General features: G+C 43.9%; 1 protein-coding gene across 5 annotated transcripts in view; it reads right to left on the bottom strand.

Annotated features, from left to right (window-relative positions):
• The window catches only part of TRRAP (transformation/transcription domain associated protein), a 166,916-nt gene that overhangs the window by 11,514 nt on the left and 136,054 nt on the right, over positions 1-19,348 (bottom strand). For all 5 annotated transcript variants that reach the window (XM_083474105.1, XM_083474102.1, XM_083474104.1 and 2 more), the window contains 2 exons: positions 9,603-9,828; positions 3,325-3,542 (listed from right to left, as the gene is read on the bottom strand). In XM_083474105.1, the coding sequence (XP_083330231.1) occupies positions 3,325-3,542; positions 9,603-9,828 (444 nt within the window). The remainder of the gene's footprint in view (positions 1-3,324; positions 3,543-9,602; positions 9,829-19,348) is intronic.

The following is a 19,348-nucleotide window of genomic DNA, read 5'->3' as shown; positions in this document are numbered from 1 at the left end:
AAAGCTTCCCCACTATTGGAAGCCGCCTTATGCAGAGTCAAATCATCAATCCATCTAGCCAACTACAGTGGTACCTCTGGTTACAAACAGGATCCGTTCTGGAGGCCCGTTTGCAACCTGCGCACACGTGGGTCATGATTCGTTGCTTCTGCGCAGGCGCATAATGTTATTTTGCACGTCTACGCATGCATGAGCGGCGAAACCTGGAAGTAACCGGTTCCGTTACTTCCGGGTTGCCATGGGATGCAACCTGAAAACGCACAACCAGAAGCAAACGTAACATGAGGTATGACTGTACTGTCTTTGCAGCCTGGCAGTGGCTCTCTCAAGGGTTTCAGACACAAGTCTTTCCCAGCCATACATTAAGATGCACACCAGGCCCTATCTAGGCACAGGAATCCCTGTTAAAACGTCTCTTTGCTGCAAACCATTCTACAAAGGGGGATGTTACAACCTTACACGGGTCAGGACCTCAATATCTTAAGGACTGCCTCTCAGCATACAAACTGACCCGGACCCTGCGTTTGTCATCCAAGACCCTCCTGTATGTCCTCCCTTTCTGAGAGGATTGGAGGGTGGCAGCATGAGAACAAGCCTTTTCTGTGGTGGCTCCCCGACTGTGGAATGATCTCCCCAGAGAGGCTTGCCTGGTGCCATCATTACATGTCTTTAGGTGCCAGGCAAAAACATGCCTCTTTATCCAGGCCTTTGGCCCTTGAATAATCTATGACCTGTTAAATGTGGGCCCGCCTATTATTATGATTATTTTATGAGTATAATTCTATTATTATGCTCCATAAAATAGGTTTTTTATGTTGTACTCCGCCCTAAAAAGGTAAAGGTAAAGGACCCCTGACCATACGGTCCAGTCGTGACCGACTCTGGGGTTGCGTGCTCATCTCGCTCAAGAGGCCGGGAGCCGGCGCTTCTCCGCAGACAGCTTCCGGGTCACGTGGCCAGCGTGACTAAGCCGCTACTGTCGAAGCAGAGCAGCACACGGAAACGCCGTTTACCTTCCCGCGGTCCCTATTTATCTACTTGCACTTTGAGGTGCTTTCGAACTGCTAGGTGGGCAGGAGCAGGGACCGAGCAACGGGAGCTCACCCCGTCGCAGGGATTCAAACCGCCGACCATCTGATCGGCAAGTGCTAGGCTCTGTGGTTTAGCCCACAGCGCCACCCGCGTCCCTTGTACTCCGCCCTAGGGGTATATAAATCAAATAAATAAATAATAATAATTATAATAATAATAATAATAAACCTGAGCTTGGGCTCCACCACAGGACTAAAATACCCTGTTCACTTATGGTGCCTCATGAGCAACAAGCACAAGGAGAAAAGGGTTTGCAAGAAGAAGACGCCTTCTACATCGAAGCAGATTCTAGACTGGCAAAGTATGTAGATATCAGTTCTCCCACTGCCGTGATGATCGGCCTGAAGTGTGTCAAGTGGCACTCGTTGTCCACTCTCGGCAGACTCAAGAGCTCTGCTATGAAAGAGAACTCACAAGAAAGAACCATTTGTTTGTACTAGACGCCAGGCCCCACAAAGGCATTTCTGAATGAAGAGCTGTATTACCCTGAACAGGATTTCAAGCCTCCCATTGCTACACCACGCCAGCTGCAAATCTGGAGAGTCATGGGCTACTCTGCTCACTTTTATGTCAGAGACAAGGATAATTTCTGCTCAGATAAAAATCCACCTACTGCTGACACGCTCGCTTTATCCGATTATGCCATGAAGCACAATTTTTCGTTCCGAAAGAAGAAAGCCCAACCCTGGCTCAAAACTATAGGAGGCTCGGGAGAACGGCAGCAACTAGAGAGGAAAGGCCTGGCAAGCAGAGAGGAAGCGACCTTCAGCGACAAGGTTATTCCTGCTTCACTAAGGCTCTGCCGGGATGCCTTTAGCTCCGCTTTATACCTGCTGCATCACCAGCCAAAGGCTCTACATTCTGTTCTTATATACAACCAAGTTGTACTCAGGGAAAACCCAATGAAATTAATGGACCAATGTTCACCATCATGTACGTTCAGTCAAATGGGTTGACTCCCGAGTATGACTAACATTGGATACAATAATTAGTGGGACGCGGGTGGCACTGTGGTCTAAACCACTGAGCCTCTTGGGCTTGCCAATCAGAAGGTCAGAAGTTCAAATCCCCGTGACGGGGTGAGCTCCAGTTGCTCTATTCCAGCTTCTGCCAACCTAGCAGTTCAAAAGCACACCAGTGCAAGTAGATAAATAGGTACCGCTGCGGCAGGAAGGTAAACAGCATTTCCGTGCTCTCTGGCACTCGTCATGGTGTCCTGTTGTGCCAGAAGCAGTTTATTCATGCTGGCCACATGACTGGGAAAGCTGTCTGCGGACAAACACCGGCTCCCTTGGCCTGAAGCGAGATGAGTGCCGCAACCCCATAGTCCGCTTTGACTGGACTTAACCATCCAGGGGACCTTTATATTTTTTACAATAATTAGTAGCAGTAGTACAGATAAGTCGCATCTTACGCTCTTTTAATTAGAATCATAGAGCTGTTGGAACTCCTAGGATAATCTAGTCCAACCCCTGCAATGCAAGAATCCTTTGTCCAACGTGGGGCTTGAACCCACAACTTTGAGATTAAGAGTCTCATGCTCTACCATCTGAGCTACATGATTGCGGCTTTGCACGGTTGCCTCAGACAGCATGGGCCAATGGTTAGAAATGATAGCAGCCATAGTCCTGCAATATCTGGAGAGCCACAGGTCCCCCACTCCTGCCACTGTGGGAGCCTCTCTGCTATGTAAAAGAGGGATCAAGGTGAATGAGCAAAGGTGCACAAATGTTTTCACAAGCAACGCCCACCCTGGTCTGTGGACAGTTGCAGAGGGCTTTGGAGAGCGCAAGACTTCTTAGCTTGCACGGAGGGATGGAGAAAAATAGCAGGAAAGGCTCCTGCTGTTTCTTTCCAGCTCCAAACTGCAGCGCAAGTAGAAGAAGACTCCACGTCTCCTTTGAGCAAGCCCTCTGACGAGTGCAAAGGGCTTGGGGTGTTGAAGTCTTCTCTTCTCTGCGCCATTAAGAAAGAGCTGGAGAAACTCCCGCTGCTTCTTTTTGTATTCAAACCTCAGCGTGAACCAGAGTCTGGGAAAGGATTCCTTGCATCCTTCCAGCCAGAGGACTGACAGCTGGCGTACCAGGGGACCCTTCGGAACACAGGACTTGTCTTCTCAACACATCTTGAGGTTGCGCATAACAAAAAGTTATTCAAGGCACTTGAAGATGTACGATCCTTTAGAGCTCCTTGTTTGAAATCCTAGGAACAGCTCGCTGCACCCATACCTACCTGTGAAAAAGAGATGCCTCTTTGTGGTTTCTTTCCTCTTCTCCAAACAGGGGTTGAGGAGGCGAAGGAGCTGTAATACTCGTTCCTCTCTGCGTGACTCTGTCAGGCAAGCATCGTTCATTACGAGATATGGGTAAATCTTTCCATTATGACCTCGGATATAGAGTCTTCTGGCTGCAGTGTTATGCTTTTGTACTATCTCCACTCTGGGCATAAACCTATCAAGGGGGTGGGGAAGAGAGAAAGAGAAAGAGATAAAAGCACCTGAGCTTTCAAAGTCCAAAGCTTCATTTCTTTCCTCCAAGATGAAAGCTAAGATTTTTTTTTTAAAAGGGGGGGGAGGCCCTGAAATGCCATACTTAAAGCTAACAAAATGAAGCATATTAGCAGCTGAGTTTTTGTAAAACTAACATTCTCATTATGAATTTTTATAATGATGCAGCTACATTTTCTATTACGCGGCTCAGCCAAGACTGGTATTATGTATGAAAAGCTTCCAGCATCTTTTGTCTTCTCCAAATTGACTGAGAAATGATTTTCTCAATAGACAGAAACAACAAAACCAAGTCGCTTGGTGTAGCTTGGGTTCTGATTTCCATATTACTGTCAGTGAAACCACGACGGGAACAGAAGACCGAGCATGCAATTGGATGTGCTTCAGATTTGAGAGCAGTTATATAAGTTTAAAGGTCATCCACTGCTGCTGATGCTGCCACACACACACCCTTCCCCAAAATCTCTCTCAAGTACACATGGAAGAGCTAAATTGAAATGTATCCAAAACGGTCTTGAAAGGCAGAAAATAAATCCATTCTCCTTTAAAAAATGGCTTAATTCGAATTCTGCACAACTTCTCAACCCACCAAGCTGAATCCGGCCCATTGCCTGCAGCCCAACACATACTTAACAAGGCCAACAGAAGAATCACACAGCTGCAGTGTGTGTGTGTGTGTGTGTGTGTGTGTGTGTGTCTGTGTGTGTCTTGCAAGCCATCTAATCTAACCAAATGCCTGATGCAGGAAAATCCAGAGAGAGAAACCCTAACAGATGGCTGCCCAACATCTGCTTACAAACCTCCAGCACAGGAAAATCTATGGCAATTGGTTCCACTGGTGAACTGCTCTTACCGTTAAGACATTTCTCTTACGTTTTACCCATTAAATCTAGCCCTGCCCTGGGAGCACAGGAAGCTGCCTTAAACCACTGGTCCATCTAGCTCCATACTGTCTACACTGACTGGCATTGTCTCTCCAGGGTCACAGACAGATGTTTCCCTCCCAGCCCAACCAGCAGATTCTATCCTGGGACCTTTCACAATAAAAGCAGTTGCTCTACCACCAGTCTTTGCCCTCTGCATGACAGCCCTACAGGTACTGTAGAATCAAAGAACCATAGAATTGGAAGGGACCATGAGGATCAATTAGCCCAACCACCTCCAATGCAGGAATCCTTTGCCCAACTTGGGACTTAATAGTAATAATTCTATTATTTGTACCCCGCCCATCTGATTGGGTTGCTCCAGCTACTCTAGGTGGCTTCCAACATATATAAAAACATGATAAAACATAACACATTGAAAGCTTTCCTACACAGGACTGCCTTCAGTTGTCTTCTAAAGGTTATATAGTTACGCATCTCCCGGACACTGAGGTCCAGTGCTGAGGGCCTAATGGCAGTTCCCTCACTGTGAGAAGCAAAGTTACAGGGACCCAGGTAGAGGGTCTTCTCGTTAGTGGTGCCTGCCCTGTAGAACGCCCTCGCATCAGATGTCAAGGAAATAAACAACTATATTACTTTTAGAAGACATCTGAAGGCAGCCCTGTTTAGGGAAGTTTTTAATGACTGATGTTTTAATTACAGATAGGTAGCCGTGTTGATCTGCCATAGTCAAAATAAAAAAGTTCCTTCCAGTAGCACCTTAAAGACCAACTAAGTTAGTTCTTGGTATGAGCTTTCGTGTGCATGCACGAAAGCTGTGTATCTGAAGAAGTGTGCATGCACACGAAAGCTCATACCAAGAACTAACTTAGTTGGTCTTTAAGGTGCTACTGGAAGGAACTTTTTTATTTTGATGTTTTAATGTATTTTTAATCTTTTGTTGGAAGCTGCCCAAAGTGGCTGGGGAAACCCAGCCAGATGGATAGGGTAGAAATAATAAATTCTTCTTCTTCTTCTTCCTCTTCTTGTTACTACTACTGAAAAGGCCCTCTGCCTAGTTCCCTATAACTTCACTTCTCGCAACGAGGTAACAGCCAGAAGGCCCTTGGTGCAGAATCTGTGTCCGGGCTGAACAATGGGGGTGGAGACGCTCCTTCAGATATACAGGGCCAAACCCACAACCCTGAGATTAAGAGTCTCATGCTCTGAGTTATCCCAGTTTGGTAGTACCTGTGCATGGCCTCACTCAGCCTTGTCTTCTTCAAGCCTGAATGATCCATTGAACCATTCCTCACAGGATGCAACTTCCATACCATCTGAACCATCTTCTCTGAACCTTTTCCAACCTGTCAATTTATCTACCTGCAGCACACAGAACTGAAAACTGCATCTAACTACATTCCACACAACAATAGATGCGCTAAATTAATGAACCTATGCTAGTCACGCCCATTAATTCCGACGGACCTACTCCGAGCACTTTTTACAATCCATTGCTCCATATGAACACTGAGCAGTGGTGGAGGTGGAGCCAACTCAGAGGCTGAGCACCTGTTTTGCGTGAAGAAGGGTTCCCAGGTCAATCCCTGGCATCTCCAGATAGGGGACCAGGGAGCAGGAGGTGGCAGCAAGACCTCTGCCTGAGCGCCCGAGGAGTCAGGGCCCATGAAAGCAGCTGTCATCTAACCTGGTTCAAGGCAGCTTCCTGTACATTTGGACTGATGGGTAGGCCTATTTTAGATCTTGGCTCACGCCAAAAATAAAATTCTTAGGCTCTCAACCTCAAAAACCGCAGGCAAAGTTCTGCTGAGAAAAAGAGAGCCCTCCTGCTCCCTCCCTCGCCCCAGCTGCTCTCAACAGCCTGGGGGAACCCTCCCGAATGGTGTGCGCTGTCGTGTGATGGGCAGCAGCTGGGAGGAACTGGCAAAAACTGAAGACCTCTCCTCCCCTTCCGTCCTGTATGGCTGGAAGACCATTTCTCTCACTTTTAAGCGAGACTGCTTTATTCAGGTGAGTATTTATTTACTTTTTACTTAGTTGTTGCTGCTTTTCTTCTTCTTTTTTAAAAAGTGCTTTTTTAAGTTTTCAAAAACAACAAGGAAACAAAAAAAATGTGTGGAGCACATTACTGCAGCTGGAATAAAATAAACAGAAATCTCAGCATACTTTTGCAGACATCATAATAAAATAAGATTCTGCAATGGGACAGTTTGGAAGTAAGAGCCACATACTGGTAAGGTAGCCTTGCCACGGAGAGATGTGTATTGTTGTGGGCCTATGCAGTGCACTATTTTTATTTATAAAGCATATGAATGGTCACCATATCACATCAAAATGGTCTTGTTTTAAAGCCTCCTGTGATGGTTTAAAGGCTCAGCCAAGGCTGTGTCCCATACTCTCCCAAACAATTCCACTAGAGGGAATTGATGCAGATGTCCAACGTAAGGCAATTTTGAGTCTGGCTGCAGCAAGCAGCAGAGCTAACAGCTCCTTGGGAACAAGGGTGGGATTTAAATCCCTTTCAAGAGCCAAGAGAGATAATACTGGGTCCTTGCTATTCAAAAAACAACGTTAGTCAAAAATATGGATGGTTAACTCAAAGACCTAGAAAGACTCAGTGGTATAAAGAGTGAAAAGGAAGTGAAATACCTGGAGATATGGTTAACGGTGAATAATAATAATAATAATAATAATAATAATAATAATATCTTTAATGATAACTGTGTAAAGGTTTGGAAAGAAATCAAAAAAGATATGCAAATTTGAAGCAGAATGCAATTATCACTGTTGGGCAAAATTTCTGCTATAAAAAAGAAAGTACTTCCAAAGATGCTATTTCAGACAATACCTATAGTTAATGATATTCAAAATTTTAAGGAATGGCAGAAAGAGCTATCTTAAGTTTATTTGGCAGGGAAGAAAACCCAGGACAAAACACAAAATTATGATTGATACTGCTGCTGTTAATGCTACTTTCACTGCTATTTTGTTTTACTGTTGGGATTCTTTTGTTTTACTGTTGGGATTCTTTTGCTATTTTTATTTGTAAGAAGCCTTTTAAGTTTGACTGCATCATGGAAAGGCAGCATACAAGTGGGGAAATAAAGTGGCTTCAATTTGTGCAAAGGGTCCTTTAGATCGCCAGTGTGACTCCCAAGGTAGGAATACAGGAAGCTGCCTATTGGTCAATCTAGGAAGTCAGACCATTGGTCAATCTAGCTCAGTATCGCCTACACAGACTGGCAGTGGCTGTCAGGATTATGAGCCTTTCTCAGGCCTACCTGGAGATGCCAGGGATCAAAGCTGGCACCTTCAGCTGGCAAGGCAGATGCCCTGCCACTGAGCTATGGCCCTTCCCCAGCAAACCACAGGTTTGCACCCGGATCTCACAAATGCTATTCTAAAATGACAAAGAGCTACGTCTAGCACAGGGTTTGAGAGCTGGGTACTTAAAATCAACGGCTCTGAACCCTTTACTCCATAAAATGCTGACTTCCGTAAAGATGCTCTCTCTGCAGTCTCTGTCTTCACCCCTGCAGGAAATGGCCGAGCTCAGCTTTCACGACTGTGTAGGAGGGATTTTAAAAACAACACACTGACTCCCACACACCAGAAAGTAGTTGCTTGTTAGTCAGGACTCTATAAAGGACAGACTGCCTTCCTGTTGGCAGGCTTAGTTTCTCTCGCCTTGGAAAGAATCAAGCGTGCAGATGCACACTGCTGTTGGGAGCCCTTGGGAACATCTGACTAATCCCTGGCAAGACACCAAAGTAGATAATCAGGCCTTGAAATGAAAAGAAAAAAGAAAAAAGGTAGGAAACTAATGGCTCAAGACAGGGAAGGCCAATTTTGTTCAACCCTTGGTGCAGCCACCAAATTTTAATCAATGCATGGAAGAAAAAAGGTTAGTCTGCAATTTTGCCTCCTGAGGAAATGAAATTGTCAGGAAACAGAAATGCTCCAAAACCGAAATATTACACTTCTCAGGGAGAATAAGGCAAAATTGTACTTTTTTTGCTAGATCTGTTAACTGTAGCTATTTGTTTACACTGCGTTTTCTATTTATTTATGGGATTTGTATTCTACCTTTCAACCTAAAATCTCTCAGAGCACGATAGGGAAAAAGAGTGTATATTTATAAATGCAACAAAAAACAACAGATCTAAACAAAACTGACACTTAAGGCTGCAGTTAAAACTTCTTGGTAAAAATATCAGCTAAAAACTAGGGTAAAACAATGTTAGCACACCCTTAGGAGCCTGGCAACAGGAGGGATGATGTGTGGTGCTATCCTTTTACTTTATCTTTAGATCACAAGCCTTTGAGTACAGCCTGTGTCACTTTAAATTCTTGTGCAGCACACATTGCTGTGGTTCGTTAAAGGTGTTGGGAACTGTAGATCTGTGAGAAGGAAACTACAGTTCCCAGGATTCTCTGGGGGAAGTCATGTGCTTTAGATGTGTGGTGTAGCTCTCCTGCTCGTCTTCCATGAATTCGTCTGTAAACCCGACCAAATATGGTGGCAGAAACTGTTTCAGGCCCCAGATGATTGTGTCTGGAGAACAGAGAAGCCCAGGAAAATGGAGAGGTTAATTTTGGGTTGGATCCAGACCAAGTTAGTTGAACTTAAGTTCCCAGGAAATCACTGAAGCTAATTTATGACTAACGGCACTGTGGGTTAAACCACAGAGCCTAGGACTTGCCAGTCAGAAGGTCGGCGGTTCGAATCCCCGCGACGGGGTGAGCTCTCATTGTTCGGTCCCTGCTCCTGCCAACCTCGCAGTTCGAAAGCACGTCAAAGTGCAAGTAGATAAATAGGTACCACTCTGGCGGGAAGGTAAAGGGTGTTTCCGTGTGCTGCTCTGGTTCGCCAGAAGCAGCTTAGTCATGCTGGCCACATGACTCGGAAGCTGTACGCCGGCTCCCTCGGTCAATAAAGTGAGATGAGCGCCACAACCCCAGAGTCGGCCACGACTGGACCTAATGGTCAGGGGTCCCTTTACCTTTACCTAGTCCAACTAGTGACCTACATTCAGCACCTTAGCCGGGAACTAACCCAAGAAGTTCTGGTACGTATAACTAGTACACTTCCCAGCCTTAGCTTCCAACCCCAGATTTACCGTGCAATCTTGATGTAATAATGTGTCGGCTTTGGCATAAGGAACTCTCCAGGAATTTCCACTTCGGCTGTTTGGGCTGAGAAGTTGCTCAGGAATCGGCACTTCTCCTCTATGAGGAAGAACTTGGGAAGCTGCTTTGTTTTTGCCTCGAGAATTTTGATCCATTTCTTCAGCTTAGAAATAAGATTGTGGAGCTTCATGGAGCCTGGCACGCTGAAGTCGAAATCTAGCAGATAAAACAAATCCAACAGAAAATTGCTTGTTAGAAATGTGATGCAGGTATTTAATCAAAACTCTGCTTGGTGTAAACACCTTGAATAGTTAAGGTATCTGGGCTTTGGAGCCTTACCCCAGGGAACTGCTACCGTTTTTCTTTACTATTTGCACAATAGTAAAATGAAGTAAAGCAGGAAAGATTATTATCGCATACAACAGAAATTATTATAGTAGTCACTTTTAGCCTAACACACATTATTGCCAAGCAAATCCATGTATAAAATAGATGAGCTGTTAGCAAAAGCAATTCAAGCTCATCTGTTCCAATTTACACTGGCAGAGATTACACATTAAAGATACTTGTTTCTATCATTTGTTTTCCCATTATGTGGATGCTGTTTCTTGTTGGGCTATGTCTAAAACTGCCTTTTTAAAAATGTCCCTGAGCACCTCTCTCTGTACCAGTGCAACAGAGAAACAATTAACCACATAGCATTGGTCGGGCAGTTCACCCACCTTTCGGTTGGCATCAACACCTTCAAAAATATAACAACAAATGTTATCAAGTCACGTGTTTTAATTCTCATAGAAACCATCTTATATCTTAATTCACATACAAATCTACTAAGGATTAAGATTTGTGCCTGAGGAAATTCTTGGAAGCGAGGCAAGTGAGAAAGACCAATAACCGTTCTCGACAGCAGTGGTAGCTGCGGGCAAGGGGAAAGTTCCTGTGTGGCTGGCTGGCTGGCATCATCAACCAGCTAGCCACAGGGAGTTTGAATTTAAACTGGCCAATTAGAGCCCAGGCTGCAGGGTGGGAATTTGGAGACAAGACCTCGGTAAGCCTGCTTCCACTCAGGTCCGTCTTCAAATCATAAAAGCTGGCTGCATAGCCTCCAAGCAGCATCAGACATCCCACCCTCTGGCCTTGTATAATTTTGTCCTCACCTAAAGGTAAGCAGGTGGTGCACGTGTGTGACCTTGCTTGCTTGGTCGCCTTATTCAGGGTCAGGGAGGAATTTGCCTGCAGCTAATTGGGTTGGTTTGGAGGTTTTGCCTACCTCCAAGCAACTGTCACAGCTTGTTGGCGGGAAAAGCAGTTGGGTTGCATCTTTAGTCTAAGGTGGCGGGGGGAGGAGACTTACCCTCTCTCCTCAGGATCAAAGCATCAGGGTACTCAGACAAAGGGGTTTGTCTGTATGTCCAGACAAGGGCTAACAGGCCATAGAACTCCCCAATTGGCATTCTGTATGGGTCACCTGCATAAAGAAGGCTGGTCGCCAGAGAATTTATGATTCTGAATTATGGTGCTGGAGGGGACTCTTGAGAGTCCCATGGACTGCAAGAAGATCAAACCTATCCATTCTTAAGGAAATCAGCCCAGAGTGCTCACTGGAAGGACAGATCGTGAAGCTGAGGCTCCACTACTTTGGCCACCTCATGAGAAAAGAAGACTCCCTGGAAAAGACCCTGATGTTGGGAAAGATGGAGGGCACAAGAAGAAGGGGACGACAGAGGACGAGATGGTTGGACAGTGTTCTCGAAGCTACCAGCATGAGTTTGACTAAACTGTGGGAGGCAGTGGACGACAGGAGTGCCTGGCGTGCTCTGGTCCATGGGGTCATGAAGAGTCGGACATGACCAAACAACAACAACATGGGTCACCTGTATTTGATATGTGTCACGTGGGGATGCTTAACCCAAGACTGACCCTGATGAAGTTGTCATCCAGCAACCAGTATACATATCCAATGCCTAAGCCAAAGCCTTCTTGCATCTGCAGTCAATAAAGTTGTGGCCATTTCGATCCCAAAAAGGCTGTCATGTCATTTATTGCTTCCTATGCAACAGGAACCCTGATGAACTCTGTCTTACTACAACTGGGCCCACAACCAGAGAGAACATGACACCCTTTGTCAAATGATCTCCATAAGGAGAGTTTAAATGAACCTATCTCATTAATAATCTCAGATATGAACAAACCTTTTGTCCACAAAAACAACTGTCTCCTCTCTTTGCATAGGCTGGCAAACTGGAAACTTTTCAATTAACTATTGTTTCCCGTTTCATCCAAGCCAGGAAACAATGGTTAATAGTTTCAGAAAAAGCCATAACAGCAACCCAACTTCAAACCATGATTTAATAGCCTGGTTTCTTTAGAAGATATTAATGTTTCCTTTTTGGATGAGATGAAGAACTACATGGAAGACTTCTTGGTTTGCCTTGTGCAAAAAGAGGTGCCAAGGGGCTTTGTGCACAGGAAAAATGGATCGTTCATATATCAGCATATTAAGGCAAGATATGTCTAAACGCAATCACAGATATCCCCATTTCTAAGAGTCAGGCATCATGTAGTAGAAACCGCTCAATTCATCCAGGCATTTTAATAATGGCTTTTACCAAACAGTGACTAACTTACTTTCACAATGAATGGTTTTAATCTGCTGTTCTATGTAGTATTGGCTTCCAGGCCATCTCTGCGTTTTTTAGATTTCCCCTCCTTTCATCCTGGTATTTATTATGATTTATAGTATTATTGTTTAGAAATTGTTTTTACTGGTACTCACTTTGAGAACGTTGCATAAACCTGAAATGGGGGGGGGGGCGCTACGTGGATTCTATCTGAAGAAAAGGCAGGGTAGAAATGTTTCAAATAGACACAAACGTGCTAAATAAATTAAATCTCTACCGAAGAACAATGTTGCAGACAACATAATTCCATTTAAGCAGCACAAACATTAGCTTTGCAGGTAAGGCCCTATCTTCACTATGCATTTAAAGAAGGATCATACCACTTTATCATGAATTATGATATGTGCAGTTTGTTAAGGCCCCTGAGAGTTGTTAGGAGACCCCAATTCCCCCACAGAGCTACAGCTCCCAGAGTGCCCTGGGAACAGGGATTGACACTTAAACCGCAATGTGAACTATAGCTCTGTGTGAGCAATAGGGGGTTTCCTAACAACTCTCAAACCTGAACCTCTCCCCACTTTGCCTTGTGTCCAGTCTGAACCTCTTATTGTCCTATACAGTGGTACCTCTGGTTACGTACTTAATTCGTTCCAGGGGTCCATTCTTAACCTGAAACTGTTCTTAACCTGAAGCACCACTTTAGCTAAAGGGGACTCCTGCTGCCACCGTGCGATTTCTGTTCTCATCCTGAAGCAAAGTTCTTAACCCAAGGTACTATTTCTGGGTTAGCGGAGTCTGTAACCTGAAGCGAATGTAACCTGAAGCATATGTAACCCGAGGTACCACTGTACCAGGCACAGGCAAACTCGGGCCTCCAGATGTTTTGGGACTACAATTCCCATCATCCCTAGCTAACAGGACCAGTTGTCAGGGATGATGGGAGTTGTAGTTCCAAAACATCCGGAGGACCGAGTTTACCTATGCCTGTCCTATATCCTGGCTGTATCTTGTAGGACATGTTAGCTCTAGGAACTGCAGGGTCCCTTTTGGGGGCTGGAAGGGGACATCTTAGGGCATTCTGCCATAAAGAGCCAAGCCAACTTCCATCTACACAGGGCCACTTTGGGTTCCATATCAAGCTCTGTCAACATGTCACTAGGAATGCGCCCAAGACGGAAGCCAGGTGCTGAAAATATATCAACCTGAATCAAGCCCTGTAAGATTATTTAGATACCTCAAAAGTACCATGATTATAATCAAATTGTTTGAAGATATTATGGAGAAGCTTCTGCCAGGCTGAGTTCAAGCGTGTGAGTGTTCCTGATGGATCCAGAAACTGTGACAAACCACTAAGTCCATATCAAAATATATACCAGGTGGCGGCAACAGGGAGCCCTCAAGTTGTTACTGGACAATGACTCCCATCAATCCTGAACACTATCCATGCTGGCTGATAGGAGTTGGGAGCCCAACAATATCTGCAGGACACCATGTTGGCTGCTCCTGATGCTTAACAACAGCAATCTTTATTCTCTGAGTGTGAATTCTTACGTAGCCAAAATAGCACCATCCACAAAGAAGAGGGAATGATCAACTGGTTTTGACGAATGCTGAGGTTCTCAGAGCTACAAGAAATTGGTGAAGGAAAAAACCCACACGGAGGGAGGGCAAAAAATCACAAACAGCCCAATGAGGACTGAGCATGCTCAATGATAATGGAATGCTGATCAGTTGGGGGTCTGAGGACAGAAAAGGAGAGGGGGAATGGAATGGAGTGACTGGAAGATTGAACAGGGAGTTCTGTATGGACTGCAACATTTTGTTGCAGGTTCCATTGGCATTTGCTATTTAAAAAAGCCAGCCCCTTCCCTCAAATTTAAAGTGCATCCCAATCATGCTAGCTCATTAGAAAGGTAGTGCTAAGACATACCGGCTTTCATATGCTAAACATGAAAATAATTTAGAGGTGGTTATCTGTAGATAACACATATTGAACAGCAGTACAGGGCTCAAAACTTTAAGACCTATTTAATGCTCAACTGTGCTCAAAAATTCCCTAGCAGTTTCAATAAAAAACTGTTCTATCACACTTGACACGGAACAATGATGCCTGCCATTTTCAAGTACTTTCCTAAAATTAAAGTAGAGCAATTTACATACTCCCTATAAATCTGTGCAGGAATCTTTTCATATGACCGGGGGGTGCGGAATGTGCATAGACTGGTGTCAATGAACACGTTTCAATTTAAATCTTCAAAACAACCTTTAAAATATCTATTAGACAGAAGCGAGCAAAAGCAAGCACGGTCCACTGAGTTCAATAGCAAGGAGGAATTGGGATATAAAAAACTGGCGTCAAAGAACTGAGGGCTGCACCCAAGCAAAAGGGTCTTCTCTTACACTAGCACAGTGCTGGATGGCAGCTACATTTGAGCCTCCTAACCTAGTCCAGTAGCCTCCAGATGTCGTTGAACTACAATTCCCATGAACCCCAGCCATACGATGGGACTTGTATTATAGCAAAATATGGAGGGCAACAGATTGGGGAAGGCTAACACAGGCAAACAGAATATTTAAATGCAGGGCCCAATTAGGCAAAGCAATAATAATAATAATAATAATAATAATAATAATAATAATAATAATAATTTATTTATACCCCGCCCATCTGGCTGGGCTTCCCCAGCCACTCTGGGTGGCTTCCAAAAAAACATTAAAATACTGTAATACATCAAACATTAAAAGCTTCCCTAAACAGGGCTGCCTTCAGATGCCTATCAATAAGATAGAGGCCTTTAAATGTAGAACTTATATGGTGAAATAAGCATGCCTAATATATATTTTTTTTGGGGGGGGGGGAGGAGAGGAACTACAAGGCTCCACTTGCTCTTATTTATTTATTTATTTATTTATTTATTTATTTATTTATTTATTTATTTATTTATTTATTTATTTATTTATTTTCCCCACTCTTCAGGCAAGAAGTGTGACTTAGAAATCAAGTATCATTAAAGTAAATCAAGTATCATTAAAGTAAAAAAGCAAAAATGGCTTACATGTACTCTTTTAAAACAACGAAAGCCAACTGTTTCCAAGTGTACAAGCAGGGAATTACAAAGGCAGGTAGCTTTAGCCGCTTAAGGCAAATTTGGAAAAAGTCGTTCCTGCAGACCAAACTCTGAAAAGCTACCTGAGGCACAATTTAAAGGCTAACTTGCTTTGAATGCAAGGACCCTGACCCAAGTAGCATCAAGTACAGTCGTACCTCATGTTAAGTACTTAATTCATTCTGGAGGTCTGTTCTTAACCTGAAACTGTTCTTAACCTGAAGCACCACTTTAGCTAATGGGGCCTCCTGCTGCTGCCACACCGCCGGAGCACAATTTCTGTTCTCACCCTGAAGCAAAGTTCTTAACCCGAGGTACTATTTCTGGGTTAGCAGGGTCTGTAACCTGAAGCGTCTGTAACCTGAAGCGTCTGTAACCCGAGGTACCACTGTACTGGTTTGAAATGCTCCTCAGTAGTGCAAAACAGAAACCAAAACTCTTTGTAACTCTCACTTAAATGGGACACAGACAAGAATTTTCCAGCCCAGTCCTGCTGCCACCTGTCTCCTCCTTCACATGCTATTGGGTACACTTGGTGTTCTGCATGCCCAGGGCAGGTGAGGGAGGGCTTGACGAGAGAAGTGACAAGTGGGGGGGGGGGGAGCAGAGGGAGTCCCAGCTGCCTTGTCCACATGCTTTAAACCCTCTGGTGTCCAGGTTGTGAAGGTGTCAACCTATCAAAATTGCTTAAAGCTGGACACATTGCTCCTTTGAGTCTTAGGAGTCACGGGCTCTCTCTTTTTACATTTTCAAGGAGGGCTCTCCTCTCCTCGCCATTCACAGCCCCTCTTCCCAACTTATTTTGTATTTTTGTACCAGTTGCAAGTCACACCTATGAACCTTACAGAGAGCCGTGCTAAATCGGACCATAAACCAGAGGCACACTGGCACCTGAATCCGGAAGGGGCCTTTAAAACACACTGCAAACAAGTGAAGCCTTGTGAAATGTTCTCTTTCATTATCCTGTGCTCAAAGGATGACAACTTAACCTCTCTTACTGGACCAACATCCCAAGACCAATGACAGGTGCATCATATCACCAGTGGAGACAAGCTTGTTTTTGCCATAAGGCTAGTTGTCAGTAGGACAATTAATATTCATTTTGCAATGTATTCACAGTACGGAACTTTATTTGTAAAAAGTGCTTTCCAGGTCATAAAGGTGTTAGCAAGAAGACGAAAAAGGACTGCTGCCCTTCTTGGCAGCTGTCTTTTAATTTTTATGCAGCCAGTCCAGCACCTCTTGCATCTACTGTGAACGTACTTGTAAAAAATCTCATTATAATTCCAAGCCTACCCTCTAGTGCACAGTCTGAGCAAATCGCTGGGTGAGAAAGAGAAACATGAAATACGGCATTGTTTGCCGCTCATCGGCTCCCCAAAGTGCAGGGAAATGTCACCAAACGGCAAGTACAATCTTCTTGCTAATGATATGCAAATAGCTGAAGCAAAAATATTCAGCAGTGTTAATTAAAATAAAACACACCAAGCCATTCACTTCACCGTAGGAATCACTCCAGTTTGTTGAAAATACCTATTTTAGACTTCCCTTTCTCCTTCGTTGTTTTGCTTCTTGGTAGCAGATGGGAATGACAGAGAGCACTCGATTAATTAGCTTTCTTTCTTCGTGTCACAGGGGCTCCATACAGAGCCTGTCTAAGTACATCCAAAGAATTACCAGCTATGTGGCATTCTGGAGCGGCTCCCCTGCTTTGCAGACAGCTTAATTAGGCGGAAAGGAAATCTCTTTGCGATACCGATCCTAACTAAAACCCAACACTTACTACCTACGTTAGTTTAAGCACCAGAGACTGAACGAGAGGATGGCAGTCCACTTTTAGAATTCTGGACTCCACACGGAAATTCCTTTGGAAATTGCAATAATACGGACTAAGATTCTTTTATTGGACAGAAGGAATAAGAATACTGAAGGCTAGGATAAAGTGGGATGTTGTTGTTTAGTCGTTTAGTCCTGTCCGACTCTTCGTGACCCCATGGGCCAGAGCACACCAGGCACTCCTGTCTTCTAAAGTGGGATAGGATGCCTAATAAACATTCTTTACAGAACCTTGACTAACACAAGTTAGCAAATATGGCTCAGGGCAGGAAATATTTTTTTTAAAAGTGTATATTTGTGATGAAAATAAAAAGTCACTACCTAAATAACTGACAATTCGCTGCTCTCTCCAAACATCTGCTACATGAAGCACCTTGCCTAATGATACAGGCAACCTTGGTAACCAGTCTAAAAGCTCTGGAGTCATCTTTTATCATTTATTGACCAGGTATCTATTTAGGACATATGGACCAGAGAAAGATGAGGGGAGAAAAAGATATTACACTGACTGGTAAAACCCTAATCTCATGCTTTTCCTCAAAGTGTATTCCTGTGTTACTTTCTACTTCCCTGAAATGATGATGGCTGGAGATCCTTCTTGAAGCTCCCATGTCTTCCTTTGCTTGCCAAGTCTAACCAAGAAAGGAGCCACTGTTTTCCTATCCTTGGTAATAATATGAAATTGTTTTGAGAAGGAGAATACTGTCAAATTGGTTCTCTCTCTTATTCAGCCCGTTGGTTGCTCTTCCTTAATCGATTGGGAAGAGGAGAACCTGCCCATTTCTCTGTTCAGAGAAGGTGAGCTGCTATCACGTTCAGTTACACTGATTTGGGTGTGGAAAACTGGCTTGGATTAGCAACTTTTTTAGATTCAACACCCCTTGGCAAACTCAGTCCTTAAATGGGTCTACAGCCCAAAATTTAACTGTTATTCAACTGTTATATTGAATCCGGGCTAAAGGAAAGGAAACCAGGTTACAAAAACATTGGGCTTTTGCAAATACGCCTGAATGGCATTGGCTGGAAATTGCAAGAATATTTAGAGGATCTTGAATCCATCATGCCTTGGAAACCTAAAGGCTTGGATAATAGCAACTGTATGTACTAGTAGAGAAAACTTGTGAGACTTTCAGAAATCTTGGAGAGCAGTTAGCTCTAAACCCTTGCAAGGGCCAAAGGGCCATGAACTCAAGAAAAAGGAGGATTCAAAGCATAAGTCAAGACCAAGACTGCACAAATTGGTGATTCATTCTCGGCTAAGGACTGGTATGGTAATTAACTCGCCATTAATTCAGAAGCATAAATTCTATTACTGCTGCAAATTAATCAAAAATGTATTTTCTGCAAAATGAATTGAATCCCCCAAACGCCAAAAGGCAAGCGTACTGACCAATCTAATTGCAGCCATTTCCCCCTCCACCCTTCAACTTTAATTCAAACTCCAAATTTAACAGATTAAAGTAATCTCATCTTGCGCTAACTAAAAGTGCTGTTGTAATCCTGTGACTACTCATGCTTAATCATAATTGAAAAATAAAACGTTCCAAATCTGTAGAAGATATCAGAAAAGTTTTCATTCTTCTAGAAAGCAGCAAATCCCTTTTGTATCCTGAATGCTTCTATTACTTTATCTTGGAAGTCGAGGGAAAATCTCATCCTTTGTTTGAATACATACACACACACACACACACACATATATACACACACACACACAAAATAAAAAGTGGAACTTAGTCAAAAAAGCCAAAACTCTGCATTTGGCATTTGAAGAACTGAAAAAACAAACATCAACAAATGCATTAAAAAAAGAGTTGAGCAAAATTTAATTTCAAATTTGGTGCAGAAATGGCAAGAGTGAAGTTGTATCATCCATTATGCTTCAACAGAGGCAGCCCAAAGCACCTTTCCATATGCTTTCCTGCCTCCTCTGTTCAGCTGTTCACCTTACGGCTGACCCAGGTTTGGCCACTTTTTGCCGCAAGCATGGAGATGGTAGAACCAGCCCTCTAAGAGGAGGGAGAGCACAGCTGCTCAGCCTGTGTTGCGACTGACAAAAAGCTGGAGCTGGAGTTGCAAGAATGCTTTAACTCTGCAGAGCAGAAAGGCAGAGAATGAAGGAGGCGCTCTCTAAAGCAGGGAACCTGGTACCACCCAGATGTTGCTGGACTCCAG

This window comes from Podarcis liolepis, assembly GCF_965112155.1.
Source record: "Podarcis liolepis genome assembly, chromosome: 14".
Lineage (NCBI taxonomy): Eukaryota > Metazoa > Chordata > Lepidosauria > Squamata > Lacertidae > Podarcis > Podarcis liolepis.
The sequence above is the reverse complement of the archived record's forward strand: the minus strand, read 5'-3'. Positions and strand labels throughout refer to the sequence as shown.